This window comes from Bombus pyrosoma, linkage group LG6 (genome assembly GCF_014825855.1).
Source record: "Bombus pyrosoma isolate SC7728 linkage group LG6, ASM1482585v1, whole genome shotgun sequence".
NCBI lineage: Eukaryota > Metazoa > Arthropoda > Insecta > Hymenoptera > Apidae > Bombus > Bombus pyrosoma.
Window position 1 is genome coordinate 10,914,129 of NC_057775.1, and position 17,923 is coordinate 10,932,051.

The window sequence follows — 17,923 nt, forward strand, 5'->3', positions numbered from 1 at the left end:
CAGTTGTATCGAGTATCGTCAACTGTGATAAACGTCTTCGATAAGCTGAGTTTTAGTTATTGTATAAGCTGGAATTATGGAATATAGTATCATCAGACGTATACGGTGATACGGAAAATGAAAATAATAATCGATAGGATTGTGTAACAAACTCTTGAAAATTTCTTGAAAATACTCGTTACTCATTTATTAAGTACCTTTGAATGCTGTATGAGGACCGAGGTTATATGTAACGTATATATATGCAAAATCGTGCGGGTCACAATGTGTTTATTTTCTGATATTGCGCGGGAAGTCTTTTAAAGTCTTAAAACTGAAACTACTTAAAACTAAGAAAAGCTTAAAAAGTCTTTTAAGATATAGACAGTGTTTGTACTTTAATCTCATTATTTGAAGTAATATAAATTGTTTGAAAAATTTTAAAGACGGAATAATTAAATTTCCACGCAATGTTTTCATCGTCGTTATTGTTTATAATTTTAATTAAGGATATTCGCTACATTAAATAAAGTTACTATATATATAAGGTAAATGAATGAAATAAGGTTTAGTAAAAAGAAATTAACAATTTTTTTTATATGTTTAGAACGGAATTAAATGAGTTTCACTATTTATGATGGGTACTTAACTAACTATTCGTAAAATGCAGATATTGTAGGGCAAGGGAGAAGAACTTAGGATAAAAGCATAAGCACGGTCGCCTAATCCGCTGCCAACAATAAAATAGTCAACAATGCAGAACGCAATAAATTGTTTAAGATGTATACCTGTTCCTTTCCATAAATTATCCTGTACTCATTGTCGATGTAAATTTACTGTTCAGCGCTAAAGTCAATATTCGTTGCTCTATATTTCAGCTACGTTAAGTAAACATTTGTATACATATACATATTGATAAAATATCATTTTTCGCATTTTCGCAAACTTTGTACATGTTATTCTAATTATATGTAACGAGAACGATTTGCGTGCAACAGTGAACTATTCCAAGTTAATAACTGTTGAAACATCTAATTAAAATTATAATGTTTACCTCCGTTGAAAAATGCTTACGTACATTTGCATATGCATATAACTCATATGCCTATACAACACCTTGTTTAAGATAACCTACAAAAAAGTGATAATAAGTGAAACTGGTTGAGAAAGTTCATAATGTTTAGAAGATAATTGATAATTACGAGTGTAAAGAATTATCGAGGGCAATAACCTGTTGCATAATTGTTTAATTAAAGTTTGATGCAATCACAGTCGATGCGTGTTATCATAAATGTCCGTAACACCTTCTCGAGTATAAAAGATGGGTAATAATCAACGATTTTTCGCCAAGATCAATTGTATTTATATTGTTTTTGTAATTATTACATATCATGTAATTATAGTTGAAGAAAAGTCGGCAAAGAGTTCAGAAAGCGCTATATTATTATACAGTCCTTATTAAACTTTCTAACATTCCCTCGATTTCCGCGAGAATTAAACGCGAAAGTGACGACAATGCATTCTCCTCGGGTATCGTAGTGGTGCCTCCACCGCAGCAGCGATTCGAACCGTTAAGTAATGGAGGGAGATTTCAAAGTGGGGAGTTCACTTCGGTTGGACACTGTAGTCTCGTTTTACGAAGAGTATTCCGAGCATTCCACCACGATCTCGTGCAAACCGTGGCGTCCCATCTATCAAAAGCAAAGGAACAATTATTATTTTTTCTTCAAACGACAAGTGTTAAAGAAGATTTAATATAACATAGTAATACCTTCGTATTGTTAAAGATACGCTTAGAATGACAATACAATCCGATGTGATTTGTCAGTATTATTTATGGTGAAGAGTCCACCTCGTGCCATAACGGGATCAATCAAGCTAGAAGGAACAAAAGACGATTTCGATGAATTTCAGGTGAGGATATTATTTATGGGTATAACTGCAGGTATCCTCGGAACTGTCATTATGTACTTGCGTTGTTGTCAGTCCAATATTTATATATAGGGTGTAATAAAATGAAACGTACCAAATATGTATACAGAGTGTTCTATTTTTTTCTCGCAGAACTTTATCAAGATTTCCATGGGTATAAATAAAAAAATAAATGTTACACATAATAGAGGTTGTTTGAAACATTATCGAAAAATTATATGGAAAAGGGGAATACGAAGAGAACAATATTTAAACTTTAATGAACTTACAAAATCGCTAAACTTTCTATACATGGGAAATTTTGAAAGAAGAAAATCATATCATATAATTATTGTGTGAAACATGTCAAATGTTTTGATAAATGAATAATAATGAATAGCTTAATTTCCAGCATGTTACTGTTTAATCCGTATTAGTATTTTATCGTAGATATTTAATAATTTCACTTTAAATATTTTTACTTGTTTTAGAATATAATCTATAACATATTTCGTCGTATTTGGGAAGAAATAATGTCTAGAATATCCACCATTTTAAAATAATTGTATAGGATGTAATCATAAAAAGGGTAAGCTAGAAGCCGCGAGACATGAGAGTGAAAGCGGGTTCTCTTTAATATACAGTATAGAGACAGGCGAAGAAATTGATTTCCTTTCTTTTGATATACGTGGGGAGTAACATTAATGCACCACGTAAAAGTATATTTTTTTATTACTCGAATCATTATTACTATCAAATAACGATTATTAACTTTTTCTACAAAAGTATATGATATTAATAATAAATAATAATATGATAAAGTAATAATATACGATAAATATATATATAATAAAGTAATCACATCTTTATTTGGATTAGTAGAATGACACGACAGCTATTATTGGTACGCCGGCTCTCACAATCACAAGGTGACCTTCGAAGAATTTTATGCACAGGTAAGAAAATAACGTAACAAATGACCGCTTTCTTACATTCATTTGAATATTATTATCATATCATCTTCATTGAAAGGCATTCAGCGTAAAGCACGACATACAGACTTCAGCTTTTAAATCATGTCACGCAATTTCTTTTGAATAGATTAATAAGTGAAAACATTTTTTTAATGAAAATTACTCAGTCTTGATGGTAGAATATTTTCACTTGAAATGTAGCTTGCAATTTTCTTTTCTAGAAGCATAAATGAAATCTCATGCCTGTCTGTTTGTGATCACTGATTTTTGATTGCCTCGAAACGAATTCAAGGTTGTATAAATGTCACGCTAAGGTCTCTTAATACTTACTTTCGAAATGGATTCAATGTAATCAGTATAGAGAATGATTATTTATGTCTTATATACATGTAATAAAAAAATAGAATATCTTTTATTCCATATAATTTATCCAATAATGAATTTAGAATAAGATTCTCTCACAAAATTATTATTATATTATAATATAATATAATATAATAATATTAATTAAAGTGTGAAGAATGATTTTAGCAACAATTCTTTAAATATTTCTATTATCTTCGTACAAAACGTAGTTCGTTTAATTTCCTTGAAGACCTTCGAAATACATTGGCAGTGCGTTCGACCTTCATATCGAATTCAAAGTGCATCCGTCTTCCAGACTTTTCATTGTCCAGTTCCATGCATTCGTACAGGTGCAGTGACCTCGACGACAAGGGAATGCACGGTCGATCACGATGCAACGATCGAAGTGAAGCCATACGAAGACATACCAGGACCAAAGCCGGTACCAATTTTGGGAAATACTTGGCGATTATTTCCAATAATCGGCCAATACCAAATATCAGACGTGGCGAAATTGTCGCAGATATTCTACGATGAGTACGGGAAGATCGTTCGTTTGACTGGTTTAATAGGTCGACCGGATCTGTTGTTCGTTTACGACGCTGACGAGATCGAGAAGATTTATAGACAGGAAGGACCAACTCCATTTAGGCCATCTATGCCGTGTCTGGTGCATTATAAGAGCGTCGTGAGGAAAGATTTTTTTGGAAGTCTTCCTGGTGTCGTTGGAGTGTACGTAGACATGATATTATAGGATGTGATGATGACAAAATAGAGCGGTCTCTCCATTATTAGTACTCAAGTAGTGCTCTATATCACGAAATCTGTTTGAATAACAATGATGATTTGAAAAATAAGAAGTTCATTAAAACTATGGTTACAACGGGTGCATCTCTGGTGCAATGAAAGACGTACATTGCTTCTTATGAGAGCAGTTATATTGTATGCATTTCGTATTTCAGGTGTGTCATTCGTCAATCGCATCTATTATAATTATGGTCTTCTCTCGCCCACCTGCAGTATTATTCACTCAAATAGCCACAGCTCAAATATTAACATTACGTGTCGTAAATGATAAATCGTGAAATAGATGCTGTGGCCATTAATTTGTTAACTGAGAAAGTCGTCATTTGAATTGCGAATATTTTGTACATAATAATGTATACACCTAGGAATCTTTTGTCTTTAATACCTGCTGTTTATAGTACAGGGGAAAAACAACGAACTAAAACTTGATTAAAATTGATACGCAAACGATCAACTGTTAATTTCGTTATTAAAGAAGTTTCTGAATAATTAACAAGTTATATGTATTGTTCAACGGACTCTGACACTAAAGAAGAAGTTTGCTTATGCATTGCGCGTTCTAAAAAGCGCATTAGCATTAGCACGATCACTTGTTTGAACTATACCAATATTGCCCGTTTATAATTATATTTTATGTCAACCTTCTGCTAACCACGAGTGGTTTTCCTTGACCTTGAAACCATTCATAAAACACTACGCGTAGAAGGAATGAGGTAACGCGTCGATAACGGATGACATAATAGAATATTTACACTTCTTTGCAGACACGGCGAGCCATGGAGAGAATTTCGTACAAGAGTCCAGAAACCTGTTCTCCAACCGCAAACGGTGAGGAAATACATAACGCCTATTGAGATGGTTACGTCTGACTTCATACAAAGGTGAGCTTGCATTCTCATAAACACAGCGAGACACGTAACTTTTCGATTTTAAATTAATTTAATTGTTGAAGATTATCGAATTGTCGAATTTATAAGCGAAAGCTTTCGGTATTCTGTTTAATCTGGATAGATAGAAGTAAATAAACTGATATATAAAGATAAAAAAAGAAGTAGAGATGTTTTATAAAAAAAATTTAAGATACAACACGACTTACAGAATCGCACAAAGACGTGATCGATGATTGTTTTCAGAATTCAGGAGATTAAAGGAGAAGATGATGAATTGCCAGCAGACTTTGATAACGAAATACACAAATGGGCTCTAGAATGTTGGTATAAAAATTGTTGCTTATACGTCTATAATTTTAATCTTATGAAAGTAAAAGTTAATCGTTCTCTTTAATTGTACAGGTATAGGTCGTGTCGCCCTTGACGTGAGATTAGGATGCTTATCGGATAATCTGACACCGGATTCGGAGCCTCAAAGGATTATCGATGCGGCCAAATTTGCTTTGAGGAACGTAGCAGTGCTTGAATTGAAAGCTCCTTACTGGAGATACGTACCCACCCCTCTGTGGTCACGATACGTACGAAACATGGATTACTTCATCGAGTAAGCGAAATTTTACTGTTATTTTCACTAAAATATAATAAGAATTATAACTATATATATAATATAATAAGAATTATAAGATTTTTAAATAAAATTTATCCGTTCACCAGAGTATGTATGAAATACATCGATGCAGCGATGGAGAGACTGAAAACAAAAAAATCTGTTGACGAGTTTGACTTGTCTTTGGTGGAAAGAATTTTAGCGAAAGAAACTGACCCTAAAGTGGCTTATATTCTGGCCTTAGATTTGATTTTGGTTGGAATAGATACTGTACGTAAAAACGAGTACTTTTGTGTTATATTACGGAAGATTTAATATACAGAATATTAAATATTAGTGTTGTATTACAGATTTCAATGGCTGTTTGTTCAATATTGTATCAACTGGCAACTAGACCGGAAGAACAGGAAAAAATTTATCAGGAGCTTATAGAAATTCTTCCTGATCCATCTGTACCTCTTACTACGAGTCATCTCGATAAAGCTATTTATATGAAAGCCTTTATTCGTGAAGTTTTCCGGTATAATTAATCGCTTCACGAGCACCTAAATTGCATGAATAAATGTAACACTAGAAGAATACTATATAATTTCTCGTTACAAAAATATCGTATTTGTTTTAGAGTATATTCTACAGTGATTGGAAACGGTAGAACATTACAAAATAACACCACAATTTGCGGCTATAGAGTACCAAAGGGGGTCGGTACAGGTTTACAGTACATATACAGATATATAGCTCGTTTAATAATAGCGATATATCTACCGTGCACTTTATTGTAACATATTGGCGTCATAACTATCTTATTGTAGGTGCAAGTCGTGTTCCCAACTGTGGTAACGGGAAATATGAAACAATATGTAACAGATGCAAAAACGTTTAAGCCAAAGCGGTGGCTAAAAGAATCTTCTAACGAAACTTTGCACCCTTTTGCATCTTTACCTTATGGTCATGGCGCACGTATGTGTCTAGGAAGAAGATTTGCCGATTTAGAAATACAAGTTCTGCTTGCCAAAGTACGTACAAAAAATGTTTTCCACTTTTATAAAAAAAATTCCCCCAAATGTCCAAATTGGACAAATTGTGAATGTAAATTATTAAAAAAAAAATTTACATTTTCCAAAAAAAAAAAAAGCTTTTATGAAAAAGTTGCTGTTGTATAATATATATATAAGTTTAGCTATCATCATAATACATTTGAGGTATTAAATGTATAAATACTATTTCTTTTATTCATTTTCAGCTGATAAGATCTTACAAATTGGAATACCATCATAAACCACTTAAATACAAAGTTACATTTATGTACGCTCCCGACGGTGAACTCAAATTCAAAGTACTTCAGAGATAGTGACCATCTAGAAAAGTATTCTTTTGATTTTATGACAATAAAGACAATAAAAAGTAAAGGAAAAAACATATCGTTTGTACATACACTTAAAAATCATTATCTGTCAATAAATTTTAAATTTAAGGATCCTTTAGGCGTGTACATAGGATTGATGTAATACTCTAATTTCTCGTGATGATACTCTATTTTGTAACGTTGCAAAATCTGAAACAAAAAATTACTATATATTAACACAATAAATTATTATTTTTGATTCTAATGCAAAAAAGTTGTGCCTTCTTATTTATATACATATAATAAAGTATAAACGTCACAGTACTTTCCTAAAAAATCAAAAAAATTTATCAAAATAGCAGAGAGTAATTTGACATTTCTCCAGGTATAGGAAAATTGCAAGCTCGTGCAATAAAATACAAGAAAATCCCCAATTCAAAAGACCACATTTTGTTTTATTGCCACTTTCTCTCTTGTCGGATCGTCAAGTGAAAGATAATAAAACTTATAGGAGCCATAAAATTAATGGAATAATTTATTATAGATCGAATCCAGGTGAACACACATTATAATATCATTTCAGTTCTATATTTATAATATTTCTTTAATCAACCATGAAGCAGATTACAAATCTGAAATGATGTGTGAAATTATTACTATTTAATATCTACAAAGGAAGTTGCATGTCTGTATAAACGATAATTGATGATGCAAAATGTAATAACTGCTTTTAAGTATTTTTTGTGTAAAGAGTTACATACTACATACTTATCTATCCCTGAGAAAATTATAAATGTTAAATTAATATAGGAACAAAGCAACAAAAGAATCAACGAAAAGAAACTTATGAGCATGTTTCGTACATCCTAGTAACGGTACAAATTACTGTGAGATTTGTGTGGCAAATTAATGACAGTCTAAAAAGACACATTGTATCTTCGCACTGAAACAAAGATTCAGCTGCTGAGGTGAATGTTCATTGTCTATGGGAATTCACTGTGATAATTGAAAAACTAAGTTAGCCGGAGGCTATAGTCAAAGCTAAGCATCCAATCTATGGTAACAAAACTACAAGATTAAGAGGTACTTATTTTCTATCTTCTGTTGTTTTCTTTTGTATAATTCAGGAGTTTTATTATTTATATTTTATTTATATTTTTAACCATAACAAAAAACTTGTGCTTTTAAATATATAATAAAATAATTAAGTATTAATTATTACCTTACTAATAACAACGAGCATCTCAAGTTCGGCGAAACGTCGACCGAGACACATTCTTCTTCCATAACCGAAAGGAAGCGATGCGAATTTGTGGCACACACCGTCACTTTGCAACCATCTCTCTGGAAGGAATTCCTCGCTGCGTGGAAAGTACTTCTCAAGATTACTTATTACGTAATGTTGGAAAACTACTTGCACCTGTGTTAACCAATTTTTATTTATATTATAATAGTGATAAGAAATGTCCATTCAGCAATTTAGTAGTTATTATGAAAATTATGAAATTTTTACTAGTAATTATGCTAAAATTAATACAATAAAATTAAATTGAGAAAGAATTTTTTCTTACGCCTTTTGGTACACGATATCCTTTGATTATTGTGTCCTTGGTCATACATCGCCCATTACCAATAACCACTGGATACATCCTAGTGAAAACAATTATTCTTTCATTAAAAACTAATATAGTATTTCTTTATATAGTATTTTTATTAACATATTACAACCAATTTAAATACTTCGGTGTGAAAGTTGTTACTTCTGGTCTAAAAGCAACTTGACTTGAATTCTCAAGAAGGCTAAGAATTACTAATAAGATTAAGACCCTAAAGAATTAACGGTAGTCACGCAAACCTAAGAGTTTCCTTAATGCACGCCTTTAAGTATTTCAATTTATCCAAATGCTTCCCTTCAAGCTGCATATCTTTATCTGGTAGCACGTTACAGACTTCCTCATAAGCGAGATTTTGCTTGTCAGTATGCAAAGCTAATTGATACAAAGTTGATGCTACCGCACTGGAAGTCTTAAAATAAAATTTAAGGATTTAGAAATTTAATATTGCGTACTTATGTTTAAAAAAAACATAAATAGTATTTGTGTTTCGCAACTTTGATATTTAAAAGTAGTAAATTCCAATTTTTATTGAGCTACTCACTGTATCAATACCAACTAAAAATAGGTCAAGAGAAAGGATAGTAGCCAATTTAGTATCATTTTCAAGAGCCAATATTCTTTGCAGAAGGGACTGTTCCTTATCAGATTTCTCTACTTCTTTTATCCTTGAAAGAGCGGCCACTGTGTATTTAGACGTTATGCTGGACATAAGGATACTTTTCATTTATATTTTGCATATTTTTTAATTTAGTTGTTTTGTAATTATATTTTATTGAAATTCACTTTACTATGGTGTCAAGGGCGTTCACATATTGCAGCCACGTAGGTGTATTGAATAATTTCCAAAATGGAATCTTTAATTCTAAGACTCCGACATTCTTAAAGAATATTGTAACTGCGTCAATTAATTGCTGAGTTTTAACATTAGCATCATCATCCAAACAACCCAATCGAACGTCCAATGCAACACGGGCAATAGCTATAAAAAAAAGGTACTAAAAACATTTTCGGTAACGTGAAAGTTTATTTAAATAAAGAGTAAACTTAAATGTTTGAAATCATCAGCATAATCCATTTATTACTCACATTCTAGTGACCATTTGTGTATTTCATTCAGAAAATCATCAGGCACCTCGTCATCTTCATCCCGTATTCTTCTAATTCTAAAAGTAAAAATTCTAAAATTACCTCAATATCCTGCATATTATAGATACTCCAGAAAATTCGTGTGGTTCTTTATTAAAATATTTTCTAAATTATCATTACAATAGGGTTGTATTTTCTAATAATTATCATAATAGAGTATTTTAACATATTATTGCGTAGGATCAGACAAGCTAATTATGCAATATAGACACAACCTATACAATCTGTCTTAAGATAGAATATACAGCCGGATAAACAATGACGAATTTTCTAGAGTATCTAATACATTATGCCTGAACGAAAACAGGGGCAGCAGGAAAAAGTGAAAGGTAAGGTGCTATCAAGATGATTGTTTGCCAGCGAACCTGCGAAGAAATGCTAGACTCGCTTCTTCGATAGCGCTAATGTACATTCTTGCTGTTCGTGGTTGTAACATTACTTGTTGCACCTTGCTCCGGAAATTGTACCAGCTCTCACCATGCCTGCAACAATCGCTTTCATTACTATTTTTGTTGCCGTCAACCATTTTCCTTTCTTCAATTTACGAAATTTGAATGAGAGGAAAATGAAAAAAATTAGATAATGAACACTTTTGTAATGTATACATGTAACTGTTTTTTAAACTATTGGGAATGCAAAAGAATTATTATTGTAAAAATTATTCACAACTTAACAAAATATTGGATATTGTTAAATAAATTGTAAAAAGATATAATTTAAATGTTTGCGTTTTTTAATGAAATTTTTTTATTATGTATTTTACACCGTGTATTTAGCATGATAAATCATGTGCATAGTTGACTATTTACTAGACACATTCATGAATATTTGCAATATATATGAAAGAGACTGCAAATCTCATTACATCACTCTGAATTAATTTATTCATTGATGATCTGTAATAATCAATATTGTCGTGTTTACTAATCATCAAATATAGTTCAATGAAACCAAGGTGAAAAGAGAATCTACAGTAACGCAGTCTTCAAGGTTCTGCTCTATTTCTCGTAAGTCGACATTGAGAAATTTAATAGATATTTGGAATGACTTCGATAAAGTCATTGATAAACAAGAAAGTCAATCTGTTTAATACATTGAGAAATATGTACATAATTAAAATAAATTGAGACCATGACATTTAGTGTACATATTCAAAAGATCGTGCATACATAATGAATAAAACAAAATGTGCATACAAAATGAATGTTAAAAATTTCGAAACTGGAAGAACAGGTATGTAAAATATAAAAATAATATAAAAAGATAAAAAGTTCGCTATTTTTCATACAACACGCATATATTACGAAAAAATTTAATACATTAATTTATAAATAACTAAGTGACTTACTAAATAATAACTAATAATAATACTAAATAACTAAGTACTAAATATGTAATTTGTTAATCCAATATAATTTTCGGTCTGGCCGAAAGTGAAGTGTTATTACACAAGAATATCCGGGTGAGTGAGATAATTACAAATTAAGGCATTACTATGTGTACGTGCGTGTGTTGTCACGCGAATATTAGGAAAAGAGGTTACATTAAATGCAGCAAATACATTAAATGATAGCATAACGTGCATCAATATCCGATTGCACAAGATTTACTTTCTAACAAGTAACATGTCTTGTACAGTATGCGTAACACTTAAAGCCACCCCTTGTTTGGACTCTTGTCCTAATTTTCGTCTGGTTTCCGTTTCTATTTATGTTGTAACTTTTTCACACGAGTTAGATGGATGAATGCTTATTGCATTGTATTTTCATAATATTTGTTTAAGATGGATGAATCTTGTCATTAAAGTAATTGACACATAAATAGTAAAGAGTGATGGAAGCTCACAAAGTTGAAGAGTGTACAGAAACGAGAGCATAGCGATTTCTAGTTAGCACGTTCCCAAAAGCGTTAGCACGCTTTAGCACAAATCCAATATACGTAGCAAATATTTGCTATCATAGTAGTTTGCTAACCAAAAGGGTAAACAACACCATTAGATAATCTGTAATTTCAATATTTGACCATTATGGTACTTAATGAGGTTTGCATACATGATGAAGTTGTGTGAACTCATAGATGAGTGTAAATATAGCGCACTTTCATTCAACTTCTAGTATTGAATTATTCCGTTATATTACATAATACTATGCCGTTATCTTGTAGTAGAGATACTATTTATGATATTTCAAAAGTACTATTAAGTAAAAGTACCACTGAAAAATTTGAACGAAACTCGTCATTTTGAAGTCTTTATTTGTGAAAAAAACTATATAAATATTTTTGCTAAATGAAGTATCGAAGAAATTCTTAAGATTGTTTTGTATTACATTTTCCATTCGAACACAGAGTGTTGCTATAAATGGTCCTATAACAATATGTATTTAAAATACAACCGTTCCGATAGACGCTTCGTATTTAACAATAATTAATAATTAATTAAATAAATAATAATTTTTTCGAAAATTAGTAAAAATATATACAAAAAAATGATACAGAGCTTACACAGCGATTACGCCGGCATTATTTCTGAAGAACTCCTTTCTAAGCACATGTTTGTAGTAATTTAAGGACGGCATCGAAGGTCTATATGGCATCCTCTCTTCTTGCCGAAAGATACGCTCGATTTCGTTTGCATCGTAGATGAAAACCATATCCGGTCTGCCTAACAGACCCTCTATTTTCACAATATCTCCATACTCTTTATATAATCTCTTCGATACTTGATCCACCGCCTGGATCTCGAAGTTACCTGAAACGAACGCATCTTGTATGTTCAGAATACACAGAAATCGTCTTAAATATGTTTGTAGCGCTATAGTTATATAACATGAACCGAAATTGTATTTCGGTGTTCTCCCATTACATTTTCTGAATATTATGTAATCTACCTATGACAAATCAGTGTATACCTATATATGGTATAAATCGCCACGTATTACCCAAGAAGGGAATTGGTTTGGGACCAGGAATTTCGGTATAAGGACGACACCGCGACCAATCTTGCTCCTCGATTTCTGTTGTCAAAGTTTCTATAGTTCTAATAATAGTACTTGATGATTCAATGGTATGTTTTACAAATTTGATAAACTTGCGATTCAAGATACTCATCTTTAGTCTGTAACGTAGAAAAATTATAGTAGACTTTTTACATTAAAATTTTGCAGACTGCTGTTAGTTTCTTTACATGATAAATTAATAAATAATGAAACGCAGAAACTATGCTTGCTTTCTTTTCCATAACAAACGAATTGCGTTGTGAAAACCACAGTAGCCCTTCCAAGTGAAACCATGCGGCGTAATTGTTTTGTGCTATTTACCAGAATCGTTCGCAGAAGTCGTTTCACGAAATACAACGTGTCTCGTAATTTATGAAATATATCAAACAAGAATGAATTTTTTAAGAGGCATTATGATAAAAAGATGAAAGATTTCGAAGGACTTGTAAAATATATATTTTTTACTATCAGTCAGCTAATTGTAACGGAGTATCCCTATTACGATTTCAGGCGAATTCAGTCAATTCAATCTGTATAGATATCAATATGAAAAATCAAAGCAAAATGTTCTAACCAAAGTTACTGCATGCGATTATAGACCGGTAAATTGTAGCGTCATGAATCCTTTTTAATATTTTTTCTAAGTACATCGTTGTAAATTTATAAAATTTCTATAAAAAACAATAAATTAGATTTTGAGCACTTTAATCGTTCTAATATTAATCTTGATTGTACATGTATATTGGAATTTCGTTCCTTGTATACAGTAATGCTGAATAGAGATTCCAAATGTTAAATTCAAAAATTTTTTGAAAGTAACAGCTCATATTGAATAATTTCTTTATCCTATATTTTAAATAAAATTTCATTGATGCTTACCAGAATAAAGATATAATTCTTCACAACGTATAAAATTGAATTTTTATTCCACGCACATTTACTATGACAATTTCTATCTACTCTATCCACAATTTGAAATTGCACGACTTTATTTGAAATGAATCATATTATCACCATCACTGATTTCAGTAAATCAAAAGCTCCGTTTGAATAAAATATCGCACATTTCAATCAACATTAAATTTTTTTTGAAACCTGACACATAAGTTTAATTGTCACTTGTTATTATTCAACATTTTACTTTATATAGGCATGCATCACGCTTGATGAACTACTTTTGAATGGGAACACTTTCGATCGAGACGAGTACGTAACCAGCCCTTTTATTCCTTAAGACATCTGGCCAAGTATCAAACATTTCTCAAGGACTTTAGTCATCTCTAAATTTTCTCAAGATGTAGTTAAAATTGAAATAAGAGCAATTTATTTTATTTTAATCAAAATCGTATTTACGTATTTCACATAATATGTATACATAATAATTTTACGTTATATTATACATATTTTATATAATACGAACTGTATAATTTTAGAATGGACTTTAATATCCTTTCCAACTATTACAAGGTACAATCTTTAAACTGGAACCTTTCTATTTTGTAGACCAATGCTATTGGTTACAAACGATTTGGGCATCACTTATTGGGAGAATTCTAATGTATCACGTGAATGGCGGGAATTCTAAATGTTTTATTATTTTGTACAATCTCACATGGATTAAATTAAAATGCCATAATATTTATTTTTTAAGTTTTAAAATAAAAAGATGTATAAAGGTAGTTTTACAATAAAAACCTTACAACGTTTTATTTTTCTTTATAATGTGTATACAGAAATTAGCTTTTCAGTACAATTTCTTATCGTAATGTTCCTATTGTAACAATTAAATTCTATGATTCGTACCATTTAGATTTTTTCAATTCTATCGATTTTAATTTGTCTTTGTATTTATTTACGAGTTTCTCTAAATTCACATCATCGTGGTTTACTTTCGTTCTTTGTTTTGGCTGTAAAGAAAAAGTCTCAATTAAAAAATATAAATAATTGTTATGCAATCTTCAGTTTTATAGATTAAAAAATGCTTACTTTAACTTCATTTCTATCTGCAATTTTTTGCTTCCTTTTCATTTCTAATTTTTTAGAAGACTTTTTGATCTTTTTCTCTTTTTTTACTGCTTGACTATGCACCATTGCTTGAATTTTTAAATTGTGTTTTGACCGTAATTTATTTTCACCAGGTTTTCCAACCATTCCGGTGTACGGTTTTATATTAAACTTGTCCTCATTTTCAGTTTTTAGCCGTTTCGCTGCAACTTCTTGGTTTGTATCTTCTCCTTTCGTTTTAACTTTGTTTCCTGACCAAAGAGGATTATTTTCGCGACTTTTCTGAAGTCTTTTTTGTTTGGCATTCACCATTACTCGGTTTTCAATTGAGAAGGATACAATTGGTCTCTAAATAAATAAAAATATGAGATATATAACAGTATAATTTAGAAAAAAATTATATTTATATTATTGATGTTATTTATATATTATGTACCCTTTTAGGAGTGAATATACTTGGATTATTATTCACACTTCTCAAAGTCTCAAGTGCATCTTCATGTTTCGTAAACGAAACGAATCCATATTCTTTCGATTTCCACACTCCCTTCAAATCCACATTTTTTGGATCTCGCATAATACGTGCCTTTATAAAATTAAATTAAAAATTAATTTTCTAACTTAAGTTTATTGAACATTAAATATTTAAGTTGGAATTATGTAACCCAATAAATACCTCTCTTATAACCGCTGTAGGAGGACTATGACGCTCAAGGATTTTTCTGAATTTATCGTCATTTAACGTAGCTGGTAAATTATGAACAACAAGTCGCACTCTGGACACGAACATATTTAAATTTCGCAATATCTGTGATTTCCACCGTTCTATTTGCAACCGTTTTGACATATCTGTCGCTGAAACTCCAACTGCAGCTGAACTTCCAGCTAATACAACTAAAAAATTAAAATTTACTTATCAGTTAATCTCTAATATTATACAAAATTATTACTAAAAGAAATTTTTCCCCTTCCTTTTTTATTTTATATAATATATACCTCCTTCTTTTACAAGATATAAATTCCTAGAATCCTTCTGTTTATATTGTTTTGAATTTGCCTTATTTTCGATTTCATTTCTATCCAATGCTCTGTGTGCTTCAAGTATTTGATCTTCCATTTGCAGTTCATTCCCTGCTGACAAACACTTTTCAGCATCTTCAACATTCTACAATCGAATTTTTATGAAAATATAAGTTCTGTTATGAAAAGAATAGAATATATTTCATAAAAATTTACCTTAAATTTAACAAATGCTGTACCTCTTGAAAATTCAGTTAATGGATCTATGCATACGAGAGCATAATAAATAGGTCCATATCGTTCCATGTATTTCTTCAACTCATCATTTTTTATTGAAAATGGTACGTTTTTTAGAAATATGGTTTTTCCTTCAGAAACATCATGAGATTTGAAACGTGGTTTTGTTTCTTTTACATCTATCTTTCCTTGTTCTTCGTCTTCATTTTCTTCATTGTTTCCAGATACTTCATTTTCATTGTCTGTTCCTACTTCATCTAAACAATCATTATCAAATTCAACATTTTCTGTGACAATATCGAATTTATCATCCTCGCTGCAATTACATTTTGTTTAGTTACATCTTAGTTGTATGTTTAAAACAGTATTTAAAATACAAAATTGCATATCCTTTCTTTAAAATTATAAATTTACTCACCTCCCTAACTCTCCGTTTAAACTTAATTGTTTTGTATTATCTGTATCTTCTATGTCACTCTCTTCTTCCACCTTTACTCTAACTTCATCTTCCTGTTTATTTTCAAAATTATTTTGTGCAAATTTATTTTTAGATACTGCCCAATCAACTATAATGGGTCTATTTAGAAGTGGTTGTAAGTTTGTATAATGTATAGCTTTAGCTGCACTTTGTACATGTTCAAATTGTAAAAATGCACATCCTATATTTTTGCCGTCACTTCTCTTCAAAATTCTGATTTCTTCTACTGCTCCGTATGGAGAAAAATGTTTTTTCAAATCTTCTTCAGTTGCCTACAATTATGATGAAAAATACAAATCTTTTAAAAGAAAAACTAATGTAAATTTTTACCATAATCTTACCTGGAATGATAAATTTCTTATTACAATTCTTGCTCTCTTTTTTCTATTTTTATCCTTGAGCAATCTTCTCCTTTCCCTTTTTATTTCTAATAATGTTTCCTGTTTAGATGGATCTTCTTCATCTTCATCCTGTTTCATTTGTTTATTTTCGTGTTTTTTATCTTGATTTCTCTCTGTACCCTCACTTGTATCATGTTCATTATCCAAATTTTCTGCTTTTTCTGATTCTTTTTTCAACTTTTCACAGTATTTTGATCTTGAAACAGCCCAACTACTATTTATTATTCTACCTAAAAATATGTTTTTAACACATTATCATTACCAAATTATTACTTAAATTATCAATACTGGTAATTTTTATTTCTTAATAGAACAATACCAAGAAATTCCTTTTTATTTGTACTAAATATTGCTTTTGAGGCATCTTTTAGCTGTTTAAATTGAATAAAACAACATCCAACTGGGGAACCATCTGTTCGTTTTGGAAAATTTATTTCTAATATTTCTCCGAATGGTTCATACAATTTTTTCACATCTTCTGGAGTTGTCTAATGATATAAATAAATATGAATTTGCTAATATAAAAATATATTTCTTATTCAATATTGAAAAGTGCACTAACCTTAAATGGTATATTGCGTACAATAATCCTAGGTTTCTTATTTTCATCTGTATTGTCATCTATCCCTTGTGTTGGTTTCTTTGATTTCTGTGATTTTATCTTCTTCCTACATATCCAAGAAAGTTTCTTTTTCTCAGTTCTATTGCCTATTTTATTTAGAATAGGGATTGATTAAACATCTGTTTAATGATAATTCTATTAATAATTTAACATATACACTACATACTAGTATTCCGCATTTTGAATGTCTATTTCCAAATTAGTAAAATTTTTATATTAAAATGCCCAATATATAAAATTCTTTAAAACATAAAATGTTCACCGTAGTAATGTAATACTTTTTTTACTTATTTACTTGTTAGGTTATATGCAACACATGTGCAGATAGAGCTTTCATATTTGAAAGCTTGAACTGGCTCGAAATAAATTAAATACTAGGGTTTCCTATGTTTCCCCTAGATATTGATCACATGAATTTTCCTACCTTCCTTGTTCAGATTCATTGAACAAACTACGTATAATATTTATTTAAAACTTACAAAAATAGCTTTTTAAGTTAGTATTAAACAATCAATCGTGTTCATTTATTCAACTAATATATTAAA

At 30.5% G+C, this 17,923-nt stretch overlaps 3 protein-coding genes across 7 annotated transcripts; 1 reads left to right on the plus strand and 2 right to left on the minus strand.

Annotated features, from left to right (window-relative positions):
* The first annotated feature begins 1,755 nt into the window (after nucleotides 1-1,755).
* Nucleotides 1,756-6,930, plus strand: LOC122568573 (probable cytochrome P450 301a1, mitochondrial). Of its 3 annotated transcripts, none has more exons than XM_043728456.1 (11): nucleotides 1,756-1,893; nucleotides 2,773-2,846; nucleotides 3,560-3,941; nucleotides 4,781-4,897; nucleotides 5,150-5,226; nucleotides 5,309-5,510; nucleotides 5,621-5,783; nucleotides 5,864-6,033; nucleotides 6,136-6,214; nucleotides 6,326-6,529; nucleotides 6,757-6,930. In XM_043728456.1, exons 1-11 carry the CDS (start codon nucleotides 1,883-1,885, stop codon nucleotides 6,862-6,864), a joined length of 1,587 nt encoding a protein of 528 aa, XP_043584391.1. In that variant the 5' UTR covers nucleotides 1,756-1,882; the 3' UTR covers nucleotides 6,865-6,930. The 3 variants fall into 3 exon arrangements, with proteins under 3 accessions (XP_043584391.1, XP_043584390.1, XP_043584392.1); XM_043728455.1 differs by having other exon boundaries at nucleotides 1,868-1,893; nucleotides 2,770-2,846; XM_043728457.1 differs by lacking the exon at nucleotides 1,756-1,893 and adding an exon at nucleotides 1,921-2,479.
* Nucleotides 6,741-13,825, minus strand: LOC122568575 (probable cytochrome P450 301a1, mitochondrial). 3 transcript variants are annotated; one of them, XM_043728458.1, is made up of 12 exons: nucleotides 13,496-13,823; nucleotides 12,530-12,735; nucleotides 12,123-12,369; nucleotides 9,986-10,102; nucleotides 9,561-9,637; nucleotides 9,258-9,453; nucleotides 9,016-9,175; nucleotides 8,714-8,883; nucleotides 8,430-8,508; nucleotides 8,081-8,278; nucleotides 6,949-7,068; nucleotides 6,741-6,871 (listed from the first exon to the last, which is right to left on the minus strand). In XM_043728458.1, the coding sequence occupies exons 2-11, from the start codon at nucleotides 12,726-12,728 to the stop codon at nucleotides 6,961-6,963; spliced, it is 1,551 nt and encodes a 516-aa protein (XP_043584393.1). In that variant the 5' UTR covers nucleotides 12,729-12,735; nucleotides 13,496-13,823; the 3' UTR covers nucleotides 6,741-6,871; nucleotides 6,949-6,960. The 3 variants fall into 3 exon arrangements, with proteins under 3 accessions (XP_043584393.1, XP_043584396.1, XP_043584394.1); XM_043728459.1 differs by lacking the exons at nucleotides 6,741-6,871; nucleotides 6,949-7,068 and adding an exon at nucleotides 7,109-7,490 and having other exon boundaries at nucleotides 13,496-13,825; XM_043728461.1 differs by lacking the exons at nucleotides 6,741-6,871; nucleotides 12,530-12,735 and having other exon boundaries at nucleotides 6,950-7,068; nucleotides 13,496-13,818.
* A 468-nt stretch (nucleotides 13,826-14,293) lies between these two features.
* Nucleotides 14,294-17,740, minus strand: LOC122568578 (RNA-binding protein 28-like). The gene is made up of 11 exons (XM_043728468.1): nucleotides 17,545-17,740; nucleotides 17,319-17,464; nucleotides 17,076-17,244; nucleotides 16,697-16,986; nucleotides 16,296-16,627; nucleotides 15,857-16,193; nucleotides 15,617-15,785; nucleotides 15,297-15,514; nucleotides 15,057-15,206; nucleotides 14,603-14,968; nucleotides 14,294-14,523 (listed from the first exon to the last, which is right to left on the minus strand). The coding sequence occupies exons 1-11, from the start codon at nucleotides 17,555-17,557 to the stop codon at nucleotides 14,407-14,409; spliced, it is 2,307 nt and encodes a 768-aa protein (XP_043584403.1). The 5' UTR covers nucleotides 17,558-17,740; the 3' UTR covers nucleotides 14,294-14,406.
* Between the last annotated feature and the right edge of the window lie 183 nt (nucleotides 17,741-17,923).

Coding starts and splice junctions, on each gene's coding strand:
- LOC122568573 (XM_043728455.1), top strand. Junction 5,227..5,308: donor ACACAAATGGGCTCTAGAAT/GTTGGTATAAAA, acceptor TTAATTGTACAG/GTATAGGTCGTGTCGCCCTT. Junction 6,215..6,325: donor GCTATAGAGTACCAAAGGGG/GTCGGTACAGGT, acceptor ATCTTATTGTAG/GTGCAAGTCGTGTTCCCAAC.
- LOC122568575 (XM_043728458.1), bottom strand. CDS start 12,728: ATGAGTATCTTGAATCGCAAGTTTATCAAATTTGTAAAACATACCATT. Junction 10,103..12,122: donor AATGCCGGCGTAATCGCTGT/GTAAGCTCTGTA, acceptor CGATTGTTGCAG/GCATGGTGAGAGCTGGTACA. Junction 9,176..9,257: donor GCCCTTGACACCATAGTAAA/GTGAATTTCAAT, acceptor CCTTATGTCCAG/CATAACGTCTAAATACACAG.
- LOC122568578 (XM_043728468.1), bottom strand. Junction 16,194..16,295: donor TTAAACGGAGAGTTAGGGAG/GTGAGTAAATTT, acceptor ATGTAATTGCAG/CGAGGATGATAAATTCGATA. Junction 15,786..15,856: donor CAGCATTTGTTAAATTTAAG/GTAAATTTTTAT, acceptor ATTCGATTGTAG/AATGTTGAAGATGCTGAAAA.